We start from the raw sequence: 26,552 nt of genomic DNA, 5'->3' as shown, positions 1-26,552 counted from the left end.
TTTGTTATGCAGACCAGGCAATTTTATTTGCATCAGACACAGTCACTTGTAGTTGAACTAGAGCACCATCTGATGCAAAATTGCAGGTGCTGGAAGTGCTGAAGCATTCTGGCAACCTTACCCTCTGTCATTAAAAATGCCTACCGTTAATTTCCTGAACTTGTTTAGCTTGAACTTTTAGACAATGGATCTTGTTACATCTCGATCAACTACTTTAAATGCTTACATAGGTCCTGCACCCAGCTGGCCTCTCCCCTCTTTAAAGATAAGTGGCACCACAAGAAGGATATGAAACCATGCCAAACTACCCACTATGAGGTTTCTTGGAGAATAAACCCATTGCCTTCCAAGTATTTTAAAGTTTTCACCAAGCTGCAGGCCAGTGTTCTGGTAATGTGCAGCAGCATGAGAGGAATGAAAAGTATTTTAGTCTCAAAATGAAAAGGGCACTGCAGGATGACTATTGATGAAATCCCACCTGTGCCTAATATCTGAACCTGATTCACAGGTGAGCTATCTGATACCATCTACTGGCTAAAATATCCTGGAGATGACAAACCTTTGCAAATATGTGCTTTTCATCACCATATGGAAATCTTACAGGAAAATGCTAACAGTTTTCACTGTATCTGGAAGAAATGGAGTTGGATGGAACAGAATCTAAATGATTTCAAAGTAGCTTCTGGACTGAAGTCACAAAACAAACAAACAAAAACCCCTAACTCAACCAACCAAAAAAAAATAAAAATCAAACTACAGCCCAAATGAGAAATTACAACAAGTCTATTCAAGGTACAATTCTGTGGATGCAGAGGTTTATTGATGCTCAGTCAACTCCCCAGAGAATGCACTTCAGTCACCAGCAAACCATCTTTCACCTGCATGCCCACTTGGCTTTCAATGCTCTGTAAGCAACGACAGTTTGCTTTCTAATGGCTCCCAGCCCTGGTGGATACCCCATTCCTTCTATACCCTCCTTCAAGGACAACTCAGCTGCCTGAGAGATGGTTCTGCAAATCTGTAGTCCACCATAACCAGGTAAACAGATTTCAGCTTGGTAAGTTTGCATCTGGCAGACTAAAGAAAACCTACTATTCCAGAATGCAAGACATCCCTGCAGTGGGGTGGCAGGCACCACATGAATTCCAGCATACCTTGTACCAGCTGTGTGAGCTGGAGTCCTAAGAATCATTCTGAATTTCTTCTGCTTCAGGCATAAGCTTTCATAAAAATGTTTCCAGTGTAACACAGCTGTCACAGGAAACCTGTGCTAACCCACTTCACAGATGACAGAACAGAAAGAAAACCCTACTGATTTACCTCAAAGATTTGGATTTAGGTTCCTCTTACTTCTTCTCTTTTTAGAAATTCTTCTGGTTTTGGCCAGTTAAAAGGTAGTCATAGCAGCAAATGAATGCTTACATTCTTATCTGCTCAGTGTTCCAATTCAAAGCTAAATTAGCTAAGGCAATGCAATTTTGTGCCTGGCTACAGTAGATTAGCTCTTTCACAAGCGCAGGCTAAATTGACTTGAAATAGCCTTAAAAAGCACACACAAATGAATTTACACTGACTTAACTAAAAAGTAGTTTTAGAACTGCTTTTAAACCAACCCAACCTCAGGCTAAACCTGAATCATCTAAGTATAAACACAATCTGCACACTCATGCTCCACATCCTCTCTGCATTCAGACTATCTATTGCAAGAGAGTAAGTAGGAAGGCAAGCAAGTAACATACCAGTAGCCTGTCCCTGTTTAATCTCTTCAGCAGTCCTGTCTATCAGGACATAGAGTGACCACACAACGCAGGTGATGGCAATGATATGGAATGTTACAGAGCACATGATCTTCCTCCTCTCACTGGCTGTCATCTGCAGCTTCTCCCACTGGCAAGAAACCCAGAAGTAGAGCAAGAGATTAGGTATTTACTGTAGTTACTGGAGAGTGTAAAAAGAGAATACTGATAAGAGCAAAAACCAGGCACGGATTTCCTCCTCATACAGATTTTGAAAGTCAGAGGGCATTATTGCTCTGTTCACAGCATGTGTGCGACAGCTAGCAGCTTGGCCTGCTGTGATGGGAGCCATACTGCCACCAGAGGGGACCTCCAGTGCTCAGCTCCTGTCCAGAGCCTTGGCACAAGTCATCATACCCTCCTTACCCACCCAGGGGCAGCTCCAGTAATGAAGCCTTGAGCGGTGCGAGCGAAGCTGCTCCTGAATGCGTTCCCCACTCAACAGTGGGTACTTACAGTCACAACTAGGCATCAGAAATGCTCTGGCTCAAGAAACCATTCAATAAGACACTGTAATAAAAATGGTACATGATCCAATTGACCACTGTGCATAAGCCATCTCATGTTCAGCTCTCTTAGAGTCCCTTAGTGCACAGCAAGGCTGTTTAGCTCTCAGCTCAAGGTTATTTAGTTCTCACCTCCTACCTCTATGATTCTAATTTAATCTTCACATCTATTTACCACTACTTACGGTAGTGATACCCATATTTTGTTTTCAGTGTTTCTAGTATCTTTAAATAAACATGCCCTAAGAATATACAGTAGGAATAAGATGACAGCTACTCTAAGTGAGAGGAGGCAGCGAGATTAAATCCCCAGGCCTGCATCTATCAATAATGTTTATATAACCCAAATATAAACCACAAAGTCATGTTGCTGTAATTTAGGAAAGAAGAAAAGTGCAAAGAAATTAGTTATTGTAGATGCTTCTATGCTTCTACTGTGGAAGGAATTGTTCAAAACTATCTTCCTTTCTTTTTTTTTACTTAAGAGAGAAATACTTTCTTTAAATTATTTTTTTTTGTTATGTCCCTTCTGTTATGATGAATTTTGGTTTTGCATGTGGGATACATGTCCATCAGCACATCTGCTTGGAACAGAGTTAAGATGGGCTTTTCTCCCACTTTTACAAAACATATGCTGAGACACACAAGCTTCTCATAGATGCCTATGTTTTTCCAGAAAGGTGCACTTGATTTCTTCTAGAATAATTTGTAGGAAAAGAGGACTTTGAAAAGTAGGAATATGGAAGAGAGTGAGGATCACCTGACTAGTCTGACTGAGATCACCCATTCTGTTGAATTATTTATTTCTACTCCTATAAATACAAAAACGGTTGAAACCTAAAACAGAGACTCTGTGATACTCTCTATCTTGACAACAAATCAGGTCTTCGGCAAGTCCAAGAGACATCTCCAGTTCTGTGGGCATCTAAACCTCATTGTGGCACAACAATTGAAGTTGCCCAGTAATGACATCTTAGACTCATGTCATGCTGGAGAACTATCTTCTCTTCAAGTTTCTTAGAAAAAGGGTGAAGAAAGCATTCCCTTTGCATGTTCTGTTTTAAACAGAAAGTTTCTTTTGCATCTAAACAAAGACATTTACTTTTGATAGAAAGTACAAATTAATTAATCCTGTCAAAAAGTAAGGACTTAAATTTTGACTAATTGATATTCCTCTTTTCTGTTTCACAGCTTGAGCTCCTTGACTGTACAATGTCTACTGAGAACTGCTGGCTTGACAGCCACCAAACCAACTGACACCACCTCATCTCTTCAAGATCTATGATTGCACAACAAAAAAAGTAGATATTCTGCAAAATATGCACTAGCCCAGACAGGAAACTAGAATCTGTAGGTCCCTGCTGATGATGCAGCATGTGACATTTCCTAGTTAAAACAGTTAGCAGTTCTGAGACTTTTAGATGTTGTTAAAACAAAAAACTCAGCTGAAAATTTAATGTCCTCTTATTTATTTTTCCATTGAAATGTTAAAATAGAACATCCCTCTCTTGACTGCCCTCATCTTCACTGGAACCATGACACATTTTGTTTCTCGTCTTCTTCCCGTAGCTACTTAGTGTGCAAACAGTCCAATGCTGTGCTACAATCTTAAGATGCTGAGGAAGTTTAATTCCATTGCTACCCTACAGACAAGCAGAAACCCTATTATTTGCCCCATCCTGTTCATAATCACCAGTTTCAGACTATTTTCTCCTGACTGACAGGATACTATAAAGGCTTATCTTCTGTTTGCAGCTGAACCTCTATAGCGACTCTTTAGATATATTTAGGAGGTAAACTCCTTTCCCTCTTTCTGTTTATGGTTTCACCCTTACTTTCTGACATTTGGTCTCTTTCCTATAGATAACCTGCTTAGATATAACTAATGATGCCGAGTGACCCACTTCTGAAGGTGTCCAACAGCTTCTTCATATAAATATTCAGAAAATGTTTTCCTCCCACTGCAGGCAGATAAAGCACAGAAAAAAAACATCACTAATTGCAAACTATAGCAACTCCTTTTAGCTGGGATTCTCTGGAGTAATATCTTTAATATTCTATGGCTGGGCCATGTAAAGTATTGTCTGTGCAGGTAACAGAGCCTATCACGGCCAATATTGCAGCTCAGAGGTGCTACACTCTGTGCCAAGGGGCTACTGAAGAAAAATATGCAGTTTTTAGAAGGCAATGATTCACACTCATAAGCAGAGGTCATCCTACCAACCAGACAAAATAAGAACTGTTTGAAAGCTGTTCTATTTTCTTTTAGGAGTCACTTTTAGGAATTGGACAAGTCTCATAAACAGCTTTCAGATGACTACAGTCCAGGTTTCCTGCCTTATATGATTTAGGCCCACCACAATTGAATTTAATGTTTCTCATTTATTCTAGTTCCAGACTAAGGTTATTGTTATTAACCTCTTCCACTTTGACAGATGTGCAAGATTTGTCTGTGCTAAGAATATCAATGACTTTGTCTCAAAATCCAGGTGGTAAGAACCAATTGAAACTAAAAGTCCAGAGGATATGGACGAACATAAAGGATACAAGTGTAAAACTGGCCTTAGAATACAAGTGGCTTTTAAGTACCTAAACTTTAATTCAAGGAATTTATGAAAGGTACTTTTATATAAAACAAAAATACAGGCTATACTAACCTGAAGTGCTAAAGTCTAGTCAAAGCCTAAGAACAAATAAAAATGTAAACACATTTATTAATGAACCTTCTACTTGCACTGTAATATTTTCACTAAAGTAGGTTTGCTCCTTTGGAAAGAATAAAAAACCCCAACCTACAAATTTTATCCAGGTTGCATTTAGAAATTATGATTTAAAGTAAGTTCAAACCAACATCCTTGTATTTTCAAGAGAACTTGAAAGCCATATGGATCTCTGACCTGCAAACTAAAGCAGATCACAGTAACGTAAACCTCCATATTAAGAAAGTGGGTAACTGCAAAACAATTAACTTTATGCATCAGCTCTAAAATGTAACAGTAAAGAAGAAAATCAGGTTGCTGCATGCACATATGTGTATGTGTGCGTGTCCACATACATACATTTATACATAGAAAACTGCTGGGCTACAACAGCTAACTCAGAGTTGGATTCCACTGATGTTGATTTTGCCAGGCTGTGTTAATTTAAATCCTTTTGCACCTGTACCAGAAGTACAAAGGAGCAACAGAAACATTACAACTGTGGGGGTTGCTGAGGGCTCATAGGCATGGGTAGTCTCTTTTTGGAGTGGATCTGTGTTTGCGAAAGTATCCCCTTAGGGAAGTGGGTCTTGTGCCTACCTTTCGCAAAGGCTTCAGCTTTGTCTCCATGATGAACTCATACTTGCACAGCTCACAGCATCGTGTATCTGAACTCTTGATCCACTGCTGCAGGCAGGCTTGGTGCACAAAATGAAGACTTCCTGTGCAGTGACAGGGGGTAATCAAAGGGCTCTCATCGTCTCCTTCACAGTGACATATCCTGAATCAGAAGCAAAGCTGCTCATTAGAAGGGGAAGAAAAAAGGATGTGGAAGAGGCATGTCATATCTGTGATCACACACGGCTGTCCACTGAGGATCCTGAGACACACATATCAAAGGAATGTGTTCCATAAAGGAGCTAAAACAACTCCATTGTTGCACAAGCACATACACAGGCACAAAATAATTGAGCACAGACACTGCTAACTGGACAGCTGCTTTCTAACAGATGAGACAAGCACACAGAGCCTGACAGAAGTGCAGTATCCAAAAGAAAAAAAAAAGCAGCTAAGAAATAACAACACTTCATCTAGAACAGTAGCACTTAAAACAGCATTGTAACAGATCAGACAGCACTTCCCAAGACAAAATATGCACAGAGAGGTACAGCTACTCATGGACTACGATCAGAAACAGAAGGTAAAACATAATTCCCAAACCAATCATGAAATGGCCCACCTCAGTATCATCCAGAGTTCATTTAGACAGCCTGGATTTAGCACAGGTGATTATTTCTAGTGCCAATTGCTAAGAGACAAATTCACGCTGCAAAGCTGCAGTACCATATCTCCCCAAAATACACCTACTCTAAACAGACTATTGGGTTTACTCCCTAATTCTTACTTTGCAAGAGCTGCTAAGGAAGGATCAGCTCTGCAAAATGCCCCATTTCTCTCACAGCCTACCTGTGCAAACAGCAAGGACACCTGATATAGTGTTACTACCAGGTGCTGGTGTTTGATTTCTAGCTTCAATTTATACGTGGGTTGAATTCAATCAAACATCAGTCAAACATCACTAATCACTAAGTCCTCCTACATCAACAATCACTAAGTCCTCCTAACCATGTAGAAGAGGTCATGAATTGAAAGGGGGATGCTAAGGGACTCAGGGAATTAATTTAAGTTACTAAGCATATATGAAGTACATCCTGGCATCCTGCCATCCCTGTCTGTTACTGAAGTCTCTTATTGATGTGTAGCATCTTGTCTCTTGAAACCTTGCTGATAGCTGGCAAGTGGAAATGAAGGAGTGGGTGGATTGCAACAGCGTCTTGTTGCTGACAAGCCAGTATGGAACTACATTTTGCTGGTAATGAAGGGGGAAATCAAACAATACTGACAAGTACTAGCAAAGCCAGCTTAAGAAAGTGCTGGCTGGGGGGTAGACAGTTTAGGATAGTAAAATGCTAGGTAGGGGGATCAGACATTTGCTCCTGGACTTGGTAACTCCTGCTCCTCAGCTGTATTTTTGAGCTGGGGTGGGGAAGATCTGCAGACAGGTCAACAAGAAGACAAGCCTAAGCTGGCCAATCCCACCACCTGTGCAAATCATCAATTCTCTGTAGCTTGAACAAGGACATCCATCATTTTTTGGACCTCACACTCTGGATATTACAGAGGCCCACCAGTAACACCCAGTGTTCTGATACTTCTTTCCACTAATGCACTCAAAAAGCCCTTTGTAAGTAAAAGAGTGTAGTGGGATCCAAACTGTGAGAAAAAGATGACCCCCCTCAAAAAAAAAGCAACAACGAAACCAACACCCCAAAACAAACAAACAAACACAAACCACCAAAAAAGCCCCACCAAAAATCTTAAGCCATATTGACCTGATCTTAGAAGCAATTTTCAAACAATCTGTTTTTCTCCTGACTCCCCATCCCCTATCAAACCAGCAGTGACTGTAAGGAGACACTGCTCATTAAAAGCTAAGATATGTTCAGCTTGGCCCTCAATATGGGTAGCTGATTCTCTCATGATATTCCCAGTTTGGGCGCTGTTCAGAAAAGATGACCATCTCAGAACCCCAAACTCGAAGCCAATTGCAAGAGAATTTATTTGACTCCAAAGGAAATTCTTTTGCTTAGTAGCCTTGTTAAGTGCAGGTCAGCAGAGAGAAGGCTGCATGCTTCAAATTGCCCATATTAAAGCAAGGTGATAGGGTGAAAAAAAAAAAAGACAGAAAACAGCACAAAGGCAGGGAAAAGCAGAATGGTCTCCACTGCACATGGGAGGGCTTTGGTAAACCAACCTGCAGGTATCCCCCGATGTGGAAACAGGGGAGAGAGGGGGGAATTTTTCTGAGGGGGGGGAAGGACAGTCAAGGTCACTGTCCTTCTCAACTGAACAGAGCGGTGCCCGCTGCTCTTTCGTTTTGAATTTCACTGAGGTGCTGTCCTCAAAGACGTCATCATCTCCCATATCATCAGAGCAGAAGTCCGTGCTTTCCACCAGTATACCAGAGGATTTCTCAGCTTGGAAGTGACTGGAATAGCTCTCTAGTTCATGGAATTTATGCAGGCTGCTGGTGCTGGAGGTGTGGGAGAAGGAAAAAAGATAACGCAACAGTTTTTTGCTTCTTGAGGTGTCATGGTCCACTTTGTCCTCCAGCAAGGGGATATGTACAGCACTGTGGTTCTCTGCTCCTCCCGATGCATTCGAGTAGTTGGAAAGGGAAGGGATATAGGAGTGCTTAGAACTGCTGAAAGAAAGAGGCCTGAGATTCAGCGGTTTCCTCTCTTTAAGATGAAATTTGTTAATCCTTAAACACTGCTCTTGAGTCGGGGTCAATTTGCCTTCTGAGCGTGTCCGCTCCACATAGTCAAAGCACTCACTGGTGCTCTGTGCCTTCTGGTCCACGTCATTGAGGGACTTGGAGAATTTCAGAGTGCGGGTGGGCTTTACATTCTTAGCAGACCTGAGTGCCTGGCCCCGATCTTGCCCACGGGAGTTTCGCTTTGCTGCATGTAATGTATCTTGACAGATTACTGTCACAGTGACCCCTTGTGTCAGAGGGCTCTGGCAGTGAGAATTTTTCAAGACAACGGCAGACTGCACTGGACTGTGATGACAACACTCAGAAAACACTGCACTGGAACTGCATGCAGAACAGTGGAATAAAAGCACAGAAAGTAAAAAACAATTACAAAAGAGAACACGTATAATTAAAAGTGAAGAAATGAGAATTACAGCTAGTGTGGGAATGGCAAACATAGTGGGACCAAGCAGTTGGTGAGAATCAACAAAGCCGTGTTAGATAGCAATCGAGTCAAACAAATGGGATGCTTCATAGAGGAAGCCCACATTGCTTACTTGTGCTTTTCAGTTTTGTTTTTTCTTAATTTGAACCTCACATACACCTCACCACACTTTACCTGCAGATGTCCTGGTTAGATGGCGTAACAGAAGTCCGAGAAAAGCTATGAGGGGCAGAGACAGAGGTTGGACTTCCAGCCTGCAGTGAAATTAAAACAAACGAACACAAGCAAGTCACAAGTCAGAAGAGTTTGGTACGCACAGCAATCGCCTTCAGGGTTAAACATGGCATGTGGAGTCAGATACCATTCTATATCAAGTATTCAAGGGCTAGTTGCAAGAAAGTGGCTTTACCATCAAGTGCTATAAAGGGAAGTCAACCAGCTTTGTCCTTGGAAAAATAGTAATCAGAACAGAAACATTTTCCCCCAAGGTTAAATGCAGCTATCTCTGGAGTGGAACCTGCCAGGTGTCAAACACCACATAGAACAATAGCTCGGGAAATGAGCAACGCTACTGTAATTAGAATAATTAGATGGAGGTGTGTGTACAGACTAGCCAGAATTTAGCTATCACATAATAGCTAATCCTTCCATTTATAATTCTAACAAGAGATTAGAGGCTTGGGTGGGGTTTGTTTTATTTTTAATTATTTTTCTTTCTTCTCAAGACAGAACTATCAGTAATTCAGGCACTTAGACACTATTTAGGGACTCTTTTTTCATACTAGCATATGCACGAGTACCATCTGCCAAACCAGACCATTCTCTGAAATACTCTTTGTATTTTGTGAGGCTTTTCATCTTGCTCCTTCTCTGACAAAGTCTTCTACCTACTTGGAGAAGAGGTGTGGCAGCAGTCATGTCAAGACCAAGGAGAGCACAAGGAGAAACAAAATAACAGAAGAATTCAGTGTAATTAACTCAAAACAATTAAGCTAGACAAGCCTCCAAAATAAATATGGTAAGAATGAACATTGTATCAGAGTTGGGACTCCATGGGCTATTATTATAGGCCTTTTCTGCCACTATGTTCTGTGAGTTGCTAACAGAACTCAATTCATTCTCAACTCTTCCTAGAGGATACCTGAGCTGATAACCTTATAATAGAGAATCTTTAAAACTGGTTCTTCAGTGTTCCACAGCTGCTGGATATGCTGTGCCACTCATTCACTGCTCCACAACATTGCTTGCATCTCAAAACTCCAACAAAAGTTTACAGCTGTTTTGATCTGCAAAGCAAAGCCTGAAATCCAGGAAAGAACAATGCAATCAGTGTGACAACAGGGGTGTCATCATCACACCAGGCTTCACAAAATCCAGCACAGGCAGCAGGGACCTGGGCCAGGAAAGTGTGCAAAGTCAGCCTAGGAGAGACCTCATGCTGTTAAAGGTGTGTTGCCACAAAAGCATGCTGTGCCCAGCCGTGTACTTCAGCTTGAGATGCCAGAGTTAGCTCATTTGTCACTGTTTTGATGATCTCTGGCCATGCTGCAACACACACACACCCCCCACCATCTGTCTCAGGACTCTTTAGTTTATGCTTAATTTATTAAAAGCCTCTATGGTATATTTAAACAAGGCTGCTGCAGGCTTTTACTCTCTCATGGCAAAAGCAAGGCTCCCTGTCACACAATGTAGTTGTTTTTCCCTGTGCAAGAAGATGGGTATACCAGGACACATATGCTACTTTAAAAACACAGGTACAACCATCATTTTCCATGTTACAGGACTCATCATTTAATGTTTTGTTCCTCTAGCCAACAGTACTACAGGGAGCAATGCATCTGGGCTCACATTGGGGTGTCTCAGGTGCACTAAGCCTGAAAAAAAAGGTAACCATTTACAGATGGGTCTCCAAGAGTAGAGGGCATGTCTCAAACACACACCTCTTGAACTGTAACTCATTTTCCATCCTACCCAGACAGCTACATGTGTAGAATAAAAACAAAGAGAAAAACCTTGCTTGGGCCAGAAAGCAAACTGAACTGCTACAAAATAAAGTAAGATTTCAAGATCAATTATTGGCTTTATCCTAGAAACTATGGTTCTTGAAATTTTACACCACTTGCACATACTAATGATATATGATGCTGATTATATAGTGATGTAAATATAATTACTACTTGGAAATTTGCCATTTGATGCTTAAATTCTCCTCAGGTACACCTCTGACTTGAAATATCATCTTCTAAAAACAGATTGTCCAGTAATTACTCTATTTTAAAAAAAGACTGACAAGTTAGTTAAAGACCTGGCACACTGTAATCTGCTGCAATAATTACACAAATGAAAATCAGTAAGACAAATAATTATTAAATAATAATTATCTTAAAATATATATTTACCAGTCTTCTAAAACCAAACTCTTGAAGCAGTAAAACAGCATGTTGCAGTCTGCTGTGGGAACAGAGGCCTATATTGTTGGAACTGAAGTTGCATATCAATAAATAAATCTGCCTCAGGTTTTGACTTAGAATAGAATAAACCAGGTTGGAAAAGACCTGGTCACCCAACACCAGCTAATCAACTAAACCATGGCACCAAGCACCCCATCCAGTCTCCTCTTAAGCACCTCCAGTGACGGTGACTCCACCACCTCCCTGGGCAGCACATTCCAATGGGTAATCACTCTTTCTGTGAAGAACTTCTTCCTAACATCCAGCCTACACCTCCCCTGGTGCAGCTTGAGACTGTGTCCTCTTGTTCTGGTGCTGGCCACCCGAGAGAAGAGACCAACTCCCACCTGGCTATAACCTCCCTTCAGGTAGTTGTAGATAGCAATAAGGTCTCCCCTGAGCCTCCTCTTCTCCAGGTTAAGCAACCCCAGCCCCGTCAGCCTCTCCTCACAGGGCTTGTGCTCCAGAATGTAACCTGCTCAGAATTAATCTAACCTCTTTACTCCTTCACTTCAGCAATGAATCTTAAAAAAAAACAATAAAGAAAAAGAAAAGAAAAAAAAGAAGACAGTGGCATATGTGATGTGACAGCCTTATGGCAGATGACTAACAATGATCCAAAATTTCCCTTCCAAAATCGTGCTACTGGCTTCTTGATCCAGCTGCCTGGCATCAAGATAGTGTCAAAGTCTCACCACTTGGGAAATTAAACAGCTAGGACAAACAAGAAATGGTGGAATTTTATTCGCATTTCAAGCTTACTATTCTGCTTATGGATGCCAGCACTGTTCAGGACAGTTTGCAAAAATCCCACATCTGAGGCTCATTTCTCTTCCTGCTTCAAAACAGAAGGTCCTATGCTCCAACCAAAATATGAGCAGATGTTGACACACTTGGTAAGGCACCAAGTGGTAGAACGAGAAAACACTGGAGAAAGTTATACCTCACCCTTGGCTTAAGCTACAGTAAACCGTTGCTACCATCAAATGCCATGGTTCAATAAGCCTCCAGTCCTTCAGTTTGCCCTATTTTTCCTCATGAAACTATTTACACATGTAAAACCTGCAATCAGATTAGGATAGTGAGGTGAGGTAAAACTAACCACCTCTTTTACTGAGCTTGTTTAGTGAAAGTCACTTCAGCTGCTGGAACAACATCCTAACTCACTGACAAGAGAAGAGCATAGTAAAATGCAAGCTACTGCCAAAAGCCCAAGAGGCAATTTCTGCCAGTATTAGAAACTGAGGTGCGTGCAGCTGACACTAGTCAGTCCACACAGCTCACCTGGGCTTACTGACTCAAGATACAGCAGCTGTTGGGCAGAGAGGTACTGCAGAAAAGAAGACACACTGACAGCCTTGGGCCAGAACAGGGCAGAGAAAAGGCAATGTGGTGGGTGAATGCAACAGAGAGGTAGATCCAACCAGCTTGGAGCTCTGATGTTGCTCAGCTCTGACGATAACCAATCAAGCCTTCACCACTCTCTAGCTTGTGGCACACACCATCCTCAATGCCCTGACAGCAGCCTCCCAAGTAGCTTCACCCACTACAGCAGTAGTAGATTTTAAAGAACTTCTTGTCATCAGAGGTTTCTGCCATGCTTATTACATGACAGGTAGGCTAAGCTTTGACAGTCTGAGATTGGTCTTTTTAACCCCCAAATCACATGTTGAATCTCTGTGGACATTCATGCCTTTTGCTTGGAGGAATATCAGGAATAACACTGCGTGCCCTGTACAGCCCAACTGGTTGCCTAAAATAGATCAGGACTAAAGGCCAATAGTTAGGTAATTGTGTATATTGACATTCCTATCCAATGCAATTCAGTGAGGTCACAGTGTGGCCTTCTGCACTGGGGGATAGATAATCACAGTGGCTTGGAAAGCAGCAATTCTTGGAAGCCTACTGTTCTCTGGAAGGTAGCCATCAGGAAGGCAACTACAACTGCTGTCAAAAAAAATGATGCTAAAAGATATCTCAAGTGCAACTAGACCATTGCAGCAGTTTCTGTCTGCCTCTGCTCCCCATAAGAAAAACAGGAGCACAGCAGTGGTCTTCTCCACTGAGCCAAATCCAACTACCATCAGTCCCACTGGAGATTAAAAAAACAGTTAATCACAGCAGATGTTGGCTAAACTGAGACATCTTCCATTCCTGCCCTGGCATTGTCCTGTTCCAAGCACAAGCAGTGATCAAGGCTCACTGCTTTTAACACCTACCACCAGACCACCCCAAACAACACCCTGCACCATGATGCTTTTTCAGCACTGAGATCACAGTGCTCCAATAGGCTACTGAGAGTTTTATTTGAATCAGATTTGTTTCTCTTGGTAAAGACTCATCACAACGATGATTGTGGCAGAAGTTCAAGGGAAAGGCAGAACCAGAGGGCCAGTTATCACATCCTGTGTTTCAGAAGAACTCATTGCCAAAGAGCCATTTTATCTCCCTCACACAGATCACATTTAAATGTGTATTTAGAAGGCAAGGCTGATACTAAACAGGGATGTGGCAGGGACTTATTTTGCATGGTACATCTCCAGAGACAGTGAAACCCCAGGCTCTGCTCCCCACCTTAGTCTACATCACAGAAATAAAGACTACCCACTCCATACCTATTCCTTTGCCATGATCTAGCTGTTGACAGTGATCTAGGGAAGAAAACCACAGTGATTCTCTCTACATGACTTGTGTCATTTTGACATCCAGTGCATAATAACATCAAGCATCTTTAGCTGGGATAAGATGCATTATTACAATGGAGAGTGAAAAAAAAAAATGAGAAAGAAAAAAGATGATATGGGAAAGAGGCATCTAAAATATTCAGGATGATCAATGTCACCATATTATTTGGGAACAGTTTGACAAGAACCAGCGATCAACTCCTGAAGAACCTGCCTCCATACTTTATGATTATAATTAAGATTATGTCTAGGAAACTAGGGGTGAAGCTGAAGTCAGCTTCCTCTCATTCTTTCTAAAGAAATCTAAGGGAGGATTCTGGCAAGAAATTTCTAGATAGATATCAGAGCTGAAGGCATTAGAGCAAGAAGGCTATCTATCCTTTCAAAAATCTCCCCAAGTGTAATTCAACCAATTAATGTTAACTAAATCCGGTAACAACTGCATAGGTTCTGCAGGGAGAAGATTAAGACAAAACAAAATACCTAACAAAACCAAGCAAACAAAAACACAACTTAAAAAATAAAGGGGGAAAAAAAAGCCCTTTGACTTCAAAATCTTCCTCAAAATACTTTGAATGAACTGAGGGAACAAGAAAGGAAATGAAACTCCCGCAGATTCTTCCTTCACAGAGGGCCCTCATACCTCTGTAAATTAAGAATCCAGCCCCAGGAGAGAGGATTTACCACAGCACAGGGAGACTGTTGCACTCCTTGCAAACACAACTGCACTGTGCCCCAGCATGAGATTACTTGTTCTTGTGGGTGGGGAAAAGATCATACCTTAATCTTCATACTATATAATATTTCCTGTCTTTTCCTCTCCCCAATAGCTCAGTAAGAGTACTTAATTGTTTCAAACAACTTCCCTTTCCCTACCCCCAAGCTCATGTACCCGAACAGAACACCTTCGAGCAGTTCTTTTCAGTAAGCCTTGGTCATCTGATAGACTACAAGATATCTTAGCTCTGTGACTGAAAAACCTGGACTGTTTTTCCATGGATGAATGTTCACTGAATCCATCAAAGCTTCAGGCAATAGTGGATGTGTGTATTCATATGCTTTTCTAAATCTGTTCCAAGCTGATGAATAGCCTAAGTGGTTTTCAAATTTCATAGCAAGCTTAGGCTACTACTTTGTGCCTGCACTGGCTGACATTCAGCCCAATAATAATTTAATGCTTTGCAGTGTGCTTCTGCTCAAAAGATAAAACTGTACAGGCCTTCAGAAAAGACAAAACATGTAAGTTGTTTAGGACTGCACTTTTGATTTCTTTGCTATGGTGCCAGTATTAGCATTTTCAGTTACCCCTCAGAGGGCCATGAATACAGGACTACAGAGTGCTCCCCCACTACACTAACATCAGCCCTTCAGAGCGACCAGATATCAGGAACAGTACACAGAAATCCTGAAGATATTTCCACACATCACTTCATCAATTTCAGGATATATCAAACACTTTAAAGCTAAACAATAGCACTAATTTGAGGATAACTGCTTTGTTAGTGATCTAGCTTAGTCTGCCTGTAACCACAATTCCTTTATCTAAGAGCAGAGGGCATGAATGATCACCACTGTGAAAAATCCCTTTTTTAAACTGTTCTTAATAACTATCTGTGTTTAGGGTCAATTTCAACTATATTTAGAGGACAAAGCTCCTATCAAGCTTTATTATTTCTCTGTATGGCTCGTATGACAAAAGCATTTACTATTGAACAGTGGTTTCTTGGCAAAAATACTGGCTTAGGGTAAACAGTTGAGACGTGGCTGTATACTCCTCTGCCCACTGGGGGAGCTTCAATCAGCATCATTGTGCTTGAACAGGGCAAGCTGGGAATTGAGCCATGTCCAAGTCCCATGACTAAATCAATTCAACCTGCCTTCAACACTCATTTTTTTAAAAAATTAATTTCAAAATAAATGTAGAATTTATTATAGAAATTCAAACACTTCATGCAGAGTAGATTGAAAAGAAGTATTTGAAATATACACATAAAAAAAAAAATAAAAATCAAAGAAGGACCTGGAGGAATGCCACATCCCCCAGTGAGCAACAGACTGCACAAAACTAATGGCACCACATGATGATCCTCCTACATCTTGCTCCCTGTTCCGTTTTCTGCTGCTTCTGGCTTCCATCCCTAGCCAAGTATTCAGGTGATTGTTTTTTCTTGGCCTGGCCACATGTACTACATCTCTTTAGGTTCTCTTAGCATCTGTCTCTTGGAGAACTGCCTTTTTGCCCCTTCCTCTCAAGGGATGGCTCCATCTGGCCCAAACACGTGGGGTCTAGAGTGGTCGTGCTACCACTACCAGCCAATCTCATTTTCAGTGGCACCATCTGTCTGCATCCCTCCTTGATCACTTTTAGCCCTACAGCATTGCTTTCCTTGTTCACAAGGACTGACACAGCATCCTCTCTTGGCTAGAGGCTGAGTTCTGACTCAGACCTTCCCACTCACATTGCACTGTGAAACTGAAAGCAGTGGAAAGATACACTGTAATAATCACAGCAGGTTCACAATGACATACCAGCACCAGAAAGGCTTTGAATCAAGCATCAGTGCCAAGCATTTGTAGCAGATTTGCTACATTGCTAAACTGTAAACTAGATTTGGGTGGAAAAATAACAACTGAAACTTGCAGGAAACATGACAATTATTTCTGGATGTATACACACACATCAACATATCTGGGAATGCAGTATCTAATTGATTAAACTCAGTTTTGTTTAAGTAGCTTCTCTTAAAACAATGCATTATCAGTAAGCTCTGTGGATTTCAGAAAGGGCTATACAGGCAATCAAGCATTTCCATACTTTTTATTTTCTGTGTATTCAATCTGCCTTGGTGGCCAGGTTGTTACACTACTCCAAACAAAAAGAAAAGGCACTTTCTTATTAATCCTCAGAACTAATGAAAAATTTTCTGTGTACTCAAGCTTCTATTTTTCATCCCACTGCTATAATCATTCCTGTTTTGTCTTAAAAATTGCTTGCAACAGCCAACCCACCTGTAGATTGCAAAATAAATTGCTGCAGCTTAGCACTGAACTGCCTGGATGTATGAGGCAAATCAGGGACTGATTTCATGGGTGGGAACTCTAACTCTTGCCCTTGTTAGAAGCTATCTCCAAAGTGAAATAGGTGCATGAAATGGGTTAGACACATAGGTGACAGAGGATTAGTGAGACCATATTACTTCTGGGTAGCTCAGATTTGCAACCAAAAAGTCTCCCTCATTCAACTGGCAAAGATGACTTTTACTCCCATGGAGAAATTTAGCTTTTGCAACACACAGCAATCATGTTGAATGTTTCAGTGTTTCAAGATGAATGCAAATATTGATGTCTCACTTGCAAGAACTCTCGGGGAAACCTCATCCAGAACACAAGGCTCTTTTCATTGCACTGCCACACTATCAGTTATCAAAGAAGTAAGAATGAAGTGTGCAGCTTTCTATGGGTACTAAACTGCTGCTGCCAAAAGGCTTGTTGTGCTGAATTTCAGACACTTTAGGAAAAGCCCAGTGACACTTAATGACAAAAATTCCTATTTCTGCTTAACAACACCTGAAAATTCCATTAAGGATCCCTAAAAAAACCAGAAGAGCTGGAGACAGGAAGAACAGGCACACTCTCATTTTAGAGAAGCACAGATGAGTAGTTATACCCACATGGTATTTACTTCAAACCCCTTTCTGTGAATGCATGTTTTCTGATGCCAAACACAAACTACAATCCTGCATCACTCCATGATAGCAACACCTTCAGCTTGTTCAATAGCTGTGCATTGGACAGTTGCCCTGCTATTTATTTAAGACACCCAATAATCTTGCTTTCCTGCTCTAAAGTGAAAGCTGTCTGTGCCCACATAAATCGTAAATTAAGTGCAGCCAGTTTCCTCTGCTGGAGATAGGCATGAATAGCTTCCTGTATCCTGAAGTACCCAGAATAGAAAAAAGGGGACTTGAGCTTGTCACAGCCATAATGACTCAGTCTCTCATTAAAAGTCACTATTACCAGCAACATCAACTATGGCAACAAATGGTTGAGTCTTATGCATCCCATGAAAAATACTGCTCAACCAGCAAGCCTTGCTTATATGCGGGCTTAAGCAATCTTATTTGTGTAAACAAAAAGTTGCCAGGCTTCCAGCTAATTAAAAATCTTATTTGTAATGCAGAAGTAGGAGGAGGATATGTATTGTAATAAGACATCTTGAACAGAAGATAGCTTTTTCCTAATAACATAGCAAAGCACCTGTGTTTCTGACATGTCCATTGGCTGTACTGAAGTGTGACTAGAATGAGTAGAACAATGTGATTTCCTTATGAGATCAGGGCCTGAAAACAGTGCATTTCATGGTACTAACAATAACTTAGTATTGAAGTGACAATAAAATTATTAACCACATATCCAATACACATTAGGGGATACATGGCTATACACATCTTATAGAGAACATTATATCAGATAACTTAAGGGATAAAAGAACATATCTGACTGACACTTTTTGACTGATTTCCCCACCCCCCCACGGTAAGATCGCAGGCACCTGTCATCTACCTTGTTCATACTAAGCTAAGGAGGCTAACAGTGTGAAAGAGAATACCTACTGTAGCTTCTACTTCATTTGACCTGTAAAAAGAGTCAGCAAAACACCAGACAGAGAGTTCTAATGTTTCAGGACTAACTATCAATGACAGACAGGTACACAAGGCATTTTTTGCAAGTCACATTGTCGTGCATATCACCGCAGTTTTGAAATGAAAGAAATTCCAGTATCCCCAAGTTTATCAAAGACTAAGTTATATCAAGGAACATACCTTTGAGATGTTACTGGAACGGCTCATGGAATGCCCCAAAGCCTTTTCATTCTGAAAGAGGAAGAACAGGATCATTGCAGTAACAAATGGCAGTTATGAGGATATTTTAAAGCTGGTGCTTTAAAATTGCATGGAGAAAGTCTTACAGCTGTGGCTTTTAAGGATGTTGTTTCTATTAACATCAGCCTGATCTATGATAATCACTACATTGCTTTGTTTGCAAGATATTACCTTGTAGACACAGGCAAGAGCAGTACAAGCTGAGAAATACTAGAGCACCAGTTTTATTCTTTTTTTCCTATGAACACTGAAAAGTCCTTTTCTCAGGTGGCATCTATTCTGGAAAGGGTATGTCTCAGCCCTGCTTCATTTACTTCTAAAGGCAAACATCCAACCACTAAAACTGAAAGCTCTTGCTTAAAGAAAAATAGAAGTATTACAGTGATCTATCTCTGGAAACAATGGCAACTAACCACATGCATGTCATTCCAGAAGACAAAGTAGAATTGCTGAGGAACTTCATATGTAACATAGAACTGAGAATTAAACTGGAAATATCATGCAAGATGGAAATGCAGAAGCTTTGATGAGTCAGTTTTGACTGATGGCCAAACTGATAATCAGCAAAGATCAGTTAATGGTAAACTACCATGAACTTGAATGCCAGATTCGCATGGTGCAAGGCTGTTTGATTTTTAAGATGACTACGAGCTTGTGTTACACAGGTAACAGTATTCCTGGAACAGAAGTAAACCCATAAAGACCCCCCAAAATACGGAAGTGATGCTTATATGAAGACTAACATCAGATGGGACTACTGCCAGAACCAGTACAGCTAAGAATTGACTCCAACTGTAAAAGAAGGACTCAGCTGATTTCACTGAAGGCAGTGTAACCATAGCAACAGAAAAGAAAAAAAAAAGTTCATTGAAGCTAGAGAAGACTGGAAGAGGGAAAAAGGGAGAAGGAACATGTTCTCGAGCTATGATGGAGAGACCAACACAAGCTAGCAAGCACAAAGACTTGGGCACTGCATATGTGTGAAGTGTTGGGGATAGCAGGGAGATAAACAATGAAAGTCTAACGGGGAACAAGGGAAACTGATAGTAAAGAGTGGGATCCAAGGCAAAGAAGTCTGCCTGAAGCAACACACAGCTACACAGAGGTGACAGTTTCAAATCCATCCCTAGACGTCAAAGGTTTCTGGGTGAAATTCCTACAGACAAAATTAAACAGAGCGGAGGTTTCTTCATGTCATGTCTACATATACTGCTGCCTAACTGAAAAAGATGCCTGCATGTGAGCATGATTGAACTTAGGCACCTGTGCTGAAAAAGACCTATTAAAATTCAATAAGCATGAACAGGCTGAAGGACAAGACCTGTATTTACACAACACAGTAAATGATGCAGAGCAAACATACACTTAACTATGCCATGAAAGCTAGCCTTTCTTCCTCTGCTCCCGGAAATTATTCTATCTGATTAGTTTCAGAAGCCTCTAAGAGACAGATGCTCAAATCATCTTTATTGATCCATTGTGGGAAACATACCTATCAGAGATTTTAGTCAGCTGATGACTGCAAACTGTTTGGTCTTGTTATTGAAAAAGCAATCATTTTTAAACAAAAAAAGCAGCCTCTGCAAATTACTCCCTTAAGAGCTACAGAGTGTGTGCACACATGTATTTAAATATTTGTAACATTTCTAAAGGACTCCTAGCCATGTAAGTATTCTTTCAAATCTCAGATCCTTCACCATATAAAGCTTTACATTCATAAAGTCAGCAGAAAATTCACTAAAGCCTTAGCCCAGGTTGGCCAAAATCTGCACTCTACAGAGGAGAAGCACCAACTCAGCCATATTTTCAAGGAGTAAAATAACCCAAGAACCACTTCCAGATCCAACACAGACTTGCAAATAAGAACATTTTCTAGTCTGGTTGGTCTGTCAGCTACCAAGTAGCTCTATCACTCATGTAAAAATGCTTCATCCCTTGGACAGCAATTCACCCCATCTTAGCCTGCCTTCTAATCAGGGACATATTTTGAAACAGCTGCTCCAAGCCTCACAGTTTACATACACACAGGCTTTACAATATGTTGGGATGAACACAGATAAACAACCTCCCCCTCCTCAATTCAGTGATCTAGAAGCCGACATCTGTCCTCCATCCTCCCTTTTACCTCCATCTTCCTTATTCAGCAGTTTATGAAGACAGTGCATGGCAAACTTCTTAAACCTTGCTCATTTCAAATTTTTGTCTACAAAGTATGATGAAATGTCATCAAGGTTCACCAATGAATTTTACATTCAGCTAGAACCTGTAACAAAAGGACAAATAATAGCATCTATTCCTTGCATCTATGCTCTTGTGCAGCATTTGCCTCTGGACATTGGAAACTGAGAAAAGTGATGGAAATTATGCCACCTATGTTTTTGCCTTCCTGGACACCCAGTATAAATATTGAAAAAGGAATCCAAACAATCTGCCCTGTCCATCTACTTCAGTATCTTCTGTTTTGGAATGATATCACCTGATCCTCTGCCACCAGCAATTCATGAGTAAGTGCAGAAACCAAATACAGGATTTCAGATCTTCTGTGACAGTGGAAAATCTACAGCAAATCCACTGTGGGTTACTCAGCTGGTTAACTTGCTCATTAATGTTCACATCAAGTCATTTTACATAGTGGGATACAAACTCTGAAAAACAACCTGAAGGCAAAAAATATCCCAAGGCTAGAAGTAAAACATAGGAGAATTAGGAAGCTTTATTCCAGGTGATGAACTTACAGCTGTGCCTGAAAATATCAGCAACAGAAATAAAATCACAAGATCCTATGCCTTTAACAGAAAAGAAAGACTAACAAAAGGATGGCAGATTTCAAGGAATTCAAATAACAGGCCTCCTGGCTAACAGGTCACAAACAAGAAATACAAATAAGAGACATTCAAAGAACAAGGCTAACACATCAGAATGCTGAAGTTAAATAAGAATCTCTTTCCTATGTCTGCACTGAAGTCTGGCCACAAGTACAATGCGCTTCATCTCCAGTCTGCTCTTTGAGCTTGCATGGATATGACATACTATGCAAACCTGACAGGCATGCAGGTACCTACAAGTCCCAGATACGGCCCACCTGTATATAAATCCTTACTTATTGTGTATTGCTGTGTGCTCAGCCTTGCCAGCGTGGTCCTAGGAGTATGTAGGATACAATGCTTGCATCCATTCTTGAGTCCAGCCATATACTGGCTAAGACAAGGAGAACACTGTTTTCAAAAAGGGTCTTTTCTCCATGGCTTTGTTCTCCACTTTTTTTGCTACACCATTTTTCTGGTTTTATGAAGTGCTTTGCTTTGCTTTAGAATCATAGAATCAACAAGGTTGGAAAAGACCTCAAAAATCATCAAGTCCAACCTGTCACCCAAGACCTCATGCCTACTAGACCATGGCACCAAGTGCCATGTCCAATCCCCTCTTGAACACCTCCAGAGACAGCGACTCCACCACCTCCCTGGGCAGCCCATTCCAATGACGAATGACTCTCTCAGTGAGGAACCTTCTCCTCACCTTGAGACCTCGAGCCTAAACTTCCCCTAGTGCGGCTTGAGACTGTGTCCTCTTGTTCTGGTGCTGGTTGCCTGGGAGAAGAGACCAACCCCCTCCTGGCTACAACCACCCTTCAGGAGCCGGAAGGCTCCACAAAGTGCATCTGGTTACAGGTAACCTGCATCTCCTGCTGCCGTTTTAAAATAGACGTCTGATCTCCATCTCCCCTCTTTAAGTGTTTGAGCTAGAAGACAGAAGAAGCCTTCCTCTTTCTGAGCTGAGGCTGCTTCACCTAGAAGAGCATTTTAAAATTTTTGCACAAGACCAGTCTGGTGCACTTCACTAAAATTACCTTCATTTGCACACATACTATATTCATATGCCACATGTCCAATTTCTATCAAAGAAAGTAGACTGCAACGTTTGACATCCAGCATGTTTTATGGATGTTCTTACCTTGCTGTGCCAGACAATCTGCCTAAAATGGATGCATGCCTTTATGTGATGCAACACACAAAAATGAATCTTTCCCTTAGGGAATACACTTGTGAACTACAAAAGCCATTATTCAAAAATATACACCTTTCTTGATAATAGAAGCAGTATGCACTAAGCTTATCTCTGTGAGAGTGGAAAACAATTTAATGCATTTAACAGCAGAGAGTGAGAGAGAGATGCAAACACTGAGGAAGCCAGCAATTCTAAATAGATTATAAGGTATAACATTCTATCATTTGTGAAGTGATTGCATTTAATGCAACTGCTGGAATTCTCACGATACACTGCATGTGTCAGTATGCCAAAGCAATTGACTATTGTAAACATTCACAGGTTAAAAAACCACTCTAAACGACTGGCTGTTTGGAATTTCTCAATCTGCCAAGAGGCATAGGAAGCCTGCAGCCTACATGAAACTATTCCAAAAGCTGGCCTTCTTTACACACAATTTCATGGGTTCAGCTGCTGGAGCAGGCTGTGTGCTAGCACGTGCTCCTCAGGCAGGGAGGCAGGTGGCTGTGCGGTTTGCACATCATGCGCAACTTAGAACCAATGCATACAGCTGGATCACTGCCTTTGCCCAGTTAAGAAGGCTCACAAATTTAGGTAAATTATGAACTAGGCTGTCCAGATCCCATTCGAGTTACTTTGTTACTTACAGAGAAATCCTTGTAAAAGTCTAACCTGTGCAGTTCTGGAGACCTCTAAGCACACTGCAAAAAACTGTGGTAAGAAATATTAAGTCAGAGAATACACAAAGAATAATATCTGAGAACCACCACGCACTCAGAACAACACTTCCCTTACAGAAATAAATAAAAAACTGCTTCATGAGAACACTGCTCTGAGAGAACAAAGATTGTTCACTGCTAAATTAAAAGGTAGTTTTCAATTAAGGGGTAGTGCATCTAAAATGCAGAACAAAAATTTCTTAAAGCGTAAATCTGCTAATAAAATATTATAGTAAGTGACTGTTCAGAGTTCCTGGATAATTATTCAGAAAACTTAGGTGTCCACTGTCACAAGCAGTACTCTGTCACTTCCTCATTCGTAGGATATTTAGGATCTGTTACTCATAGAAGAAAGTCTTGCCGATTCTGGTTACACCTGCCAATCATACAGCTGGAAGAGGGGAAATACACCATATATCACCAGACATCAAGAGGAAAAGAAAAGGGAAAGTAAAGGACAGAAACAGAATTGTAATGTGCTCCATTAGTCTTTCTGAGGGTAACAGAACACTGGAACAGGCTGTCAAGAGAGGGTGGGGAGTCTCCTCTGAAGACTTTCAAAACCCAGCAGGATGTGTTCCTGTGCACCCTGATCTAGGCTAGTCTGCTATAGCAGAAGGGTTGGACTAGATGATCTTTGGAGGTCCTTTCCAACCCCTACCACTCTGTGATACTGTATACCATTTGCTAAATGAGCCCCTGATATAGGTGGTGGTCAAGAATATGACAAGTCTTTATATGAAGAGGGGTGAAGCAATAGATTATTAAAAGTAAATAAAGAAGGTGCAGCGAGGAAAAGACATATAGCTAAGAAACAAAACTTCACAGTTGTGTCCTGAACCTTCAGAAGAACACCAGGAAGCAGCTATTGCAGGCTAAGACACATACACTTGGATGAATTATTTCCTGACGGAAGCAATAAACCAGCACTTCATGTGGACATAGTGGTCCCACCAAAACCAACAAGAAATGCCTGTGGTCTCAGGAAGACTCAGACTGAGCCACTATCAACATCCTGATTAAAAAAAAAAAAATAATAAATGTATTTCAGTAACTGCAACTGGTAGTAGGCACACTTCAGCAGATTGGAACATAAAGTAGATTTAAAAATACTTTGCCTTAAAGCATGAGAAGCAGAGGGGAAGAAATTGCAATAAGCGTCAGCTACAAAAACATGTGTTTGCCTTCACACATGGAAATCTACTTTTACTTCATGTTCAGCAGGGAGAAGTAGAAGCACTTCTAAAACAACTCCTCTGCAGGAAAAGAGGGTGGTGAAGTGCTAACACTGAACAACACCAAAGGCAATAGAGCTGAGTGAGCTAAAGAAAGTGGGGATGAGCCCAGTGATCCAGCACTGTAGGGCGGTCAACCAGAAGACAAAAAAAAAATTAAAAGAAAGTAAAAAAAAAAGAAGGGGGGGGAAAAAAGAAGGGGGGAGAAAAAAGAAGGGGGGGGAAAAAAGAAGGGGGGGGGAAAAAGAAGGGGGGGGGAAAAAAGAAGGGGGGGGAAAAAAGAAGGGGGGGGAAAAAAGAAGGGGGGGGGAAAAAAGAAGGGGGGGGAAAAAAGAAGGGGGGGGAAAAAGAAGGGGGGGGAAAAAGAAGGGGGGGGAAAAAGAAGGGGGGGGGAAAAAAGAAGGGGGGGGAAAAAAGAAGGGGGGGGAAAAAAGAAGGGGGGGGAAAAAAGAAGGGGGGGAAAAAAGAAGGGGGGGAAAAAAGAAGGGGGGGGAAAAAAGAAGGGGGGGGGAAAAAAGAAGGGGGGGGAAAAAGAAGGGGGGGGGGGAAAAGAAGGGGGGGGGAAAAAGAAGGGGGGGGGGGAAAAAGAAGGGGGGGGGGGAAAAAGAAGGGGGGGGGGAAAAAGAAGAAGGAAATCAGATAGAAGGCTATCAGATAGGTAACTAACTAAACCTATCAGCTGAAGAGAAGAAGCTACCAAGAGCAGCACTGCTCTTCACCTACTTAGGAAACTTCAGTGCAGTCACTGTCCAATAAGGAACATTGAAGTTTTTGTGTGTCTGAATGAGCTGAATGCCAGCAGCTGCGTAATAACTTAATTTACCACCACAGTCCCAGGAACACTTGCATTGTCTGCTTAAATAAAATCTCTGGGCCATTACCCTATTGGAATAGAAGCTTTTCCACTTAACTGAAGACATTTACCCATTCTCTTTCCACAGCCCTCATGCTCCAGTTCCACCAAACTCCTGCTTGAGTTTCAGAGGTTTTTTTAAGGAAAAAAACACCCATCAGCTCAAAAGCACCAATATTATGTGAGTACTATTAAACAATTCACTTGGTTCCTCTTCCCCTTGCACTTATTTCTATGAAACAGAAAATGAACTGCAGCTGTCAAGAGTGCTTGGCAGAGACCTACAGGGGACTGTACTGCATTCCTGCACACATGCTGACATAGCATTTTCTAAAGTTTATTTCCCAAGGGGAAAGGGTTATAAATAAGTCTCATACTTACAGTAAATCTCCTGTCTTTCACTCCTTAAAGCTTTGAGTGAAGGCACTTTTTTTTTTGTCACAGGAAATTGCATCAAAGTTTTCAGAAAAAATGTATTAGCTTCTATGATTTGCTTTCATAAAACCTCCTTTAAACTGACCCCCACCAAACAAGATTTTAAAAGCTCAGTTTCAATCTACTCTACCCTCATTGCTCTACACATTCATTATCTGCAGAAATCAGACTGGACACCTATGAAATCTGCAGACCTTTTAAAAGATAAGACATTTTATTAAAATGCATTTTAGAAAAATTGTATTTAAATTAACTTTTTAAAGGCGCAAAGAACCATTAAATGAGGTCCCTTCCAAACCCTAACATCCTGTGATCAAAGACATTTCTGCACACCTTCTGAAAACACAGACTACCAGAATTGCTATTTTTCTCTTAGGCTCTACACTTATAATTGAGTGCGAAGCTGAAACTGTAAAAAAGGGGTTCACCATGGGATGCAGAATCCAGCAGAGAGGATTCACCTCCAGGGCAGGATCCTCAGTGTGCAAGCTTTTATGTCTGATGCATAACGCTGACAACA

At 41.2% G+C, this 26,552-nt stretch overlaps 1 protein-coding gene across 6 annotated transcripts in view; it reads right to left on the bottom strand.

Moving 5' to 3' along the window:
* The window catches only part of MARCHF8 (membrane associated ring-CH-type finger 8), an 84,502-nt gene that overhangs the window by 5,260 nt on the left and 52,690 nt on the right, over nucleotides 1–26,552 (bottom strand). For 5 of the 6 annotated variants that reach the window (XM_068166185.1, XM_068166189.1, XM_068166186.1 and 2 more), the window contains 5 exons: nucleotides 18,726–18,776; nucleotides 8,940–9,019; nucleotides 7,817–8,662; nucleotides 5,602–5,782; nucleotides 1,740–1,887 (listed from right to left, as the gene is read on the bottom strand). In XM_068166185.1, coding sequence (XP_068022286.1) covers nucleotides 1,740–1,887; nucleotides 5,602–5,782; nucleotides 7,817–8,662; nucleotides 8,940–9,019; nucleotides 18,726–18,776 — 1,306 coding nt within the window. The remainder of the gene's footprint in view (nucleotides 1–1,739; nucleotides 1,888–5,601; nucleotides 5,783–7,816; nucleotides 8,663–8,939; nucleotides 9,020–18,725; nucleotides 18,777–26,552) is intronic. The other variant, XM_068166190.1, reaches the window with a different exon arrangement.

This window comes from Melanerpes formicivorus, unplaced genomic scaffold, assembly GCF_026170545.1.
Source record: "Melanerpes formicivorus ecotype bairdi unplaced genomic scaffold, bMelFor1.0.p_v2 SCAF_98, whole genome shotgun sequence".
NCBI lineage: Eukaryota > Metazoa > Chordata > Aves > Piciformes > Picidae > Melanerpes > Melanerpes formicivorus.
This window is presented reverse-complemented; position numbering and strand designations above follow the sequence as displayed.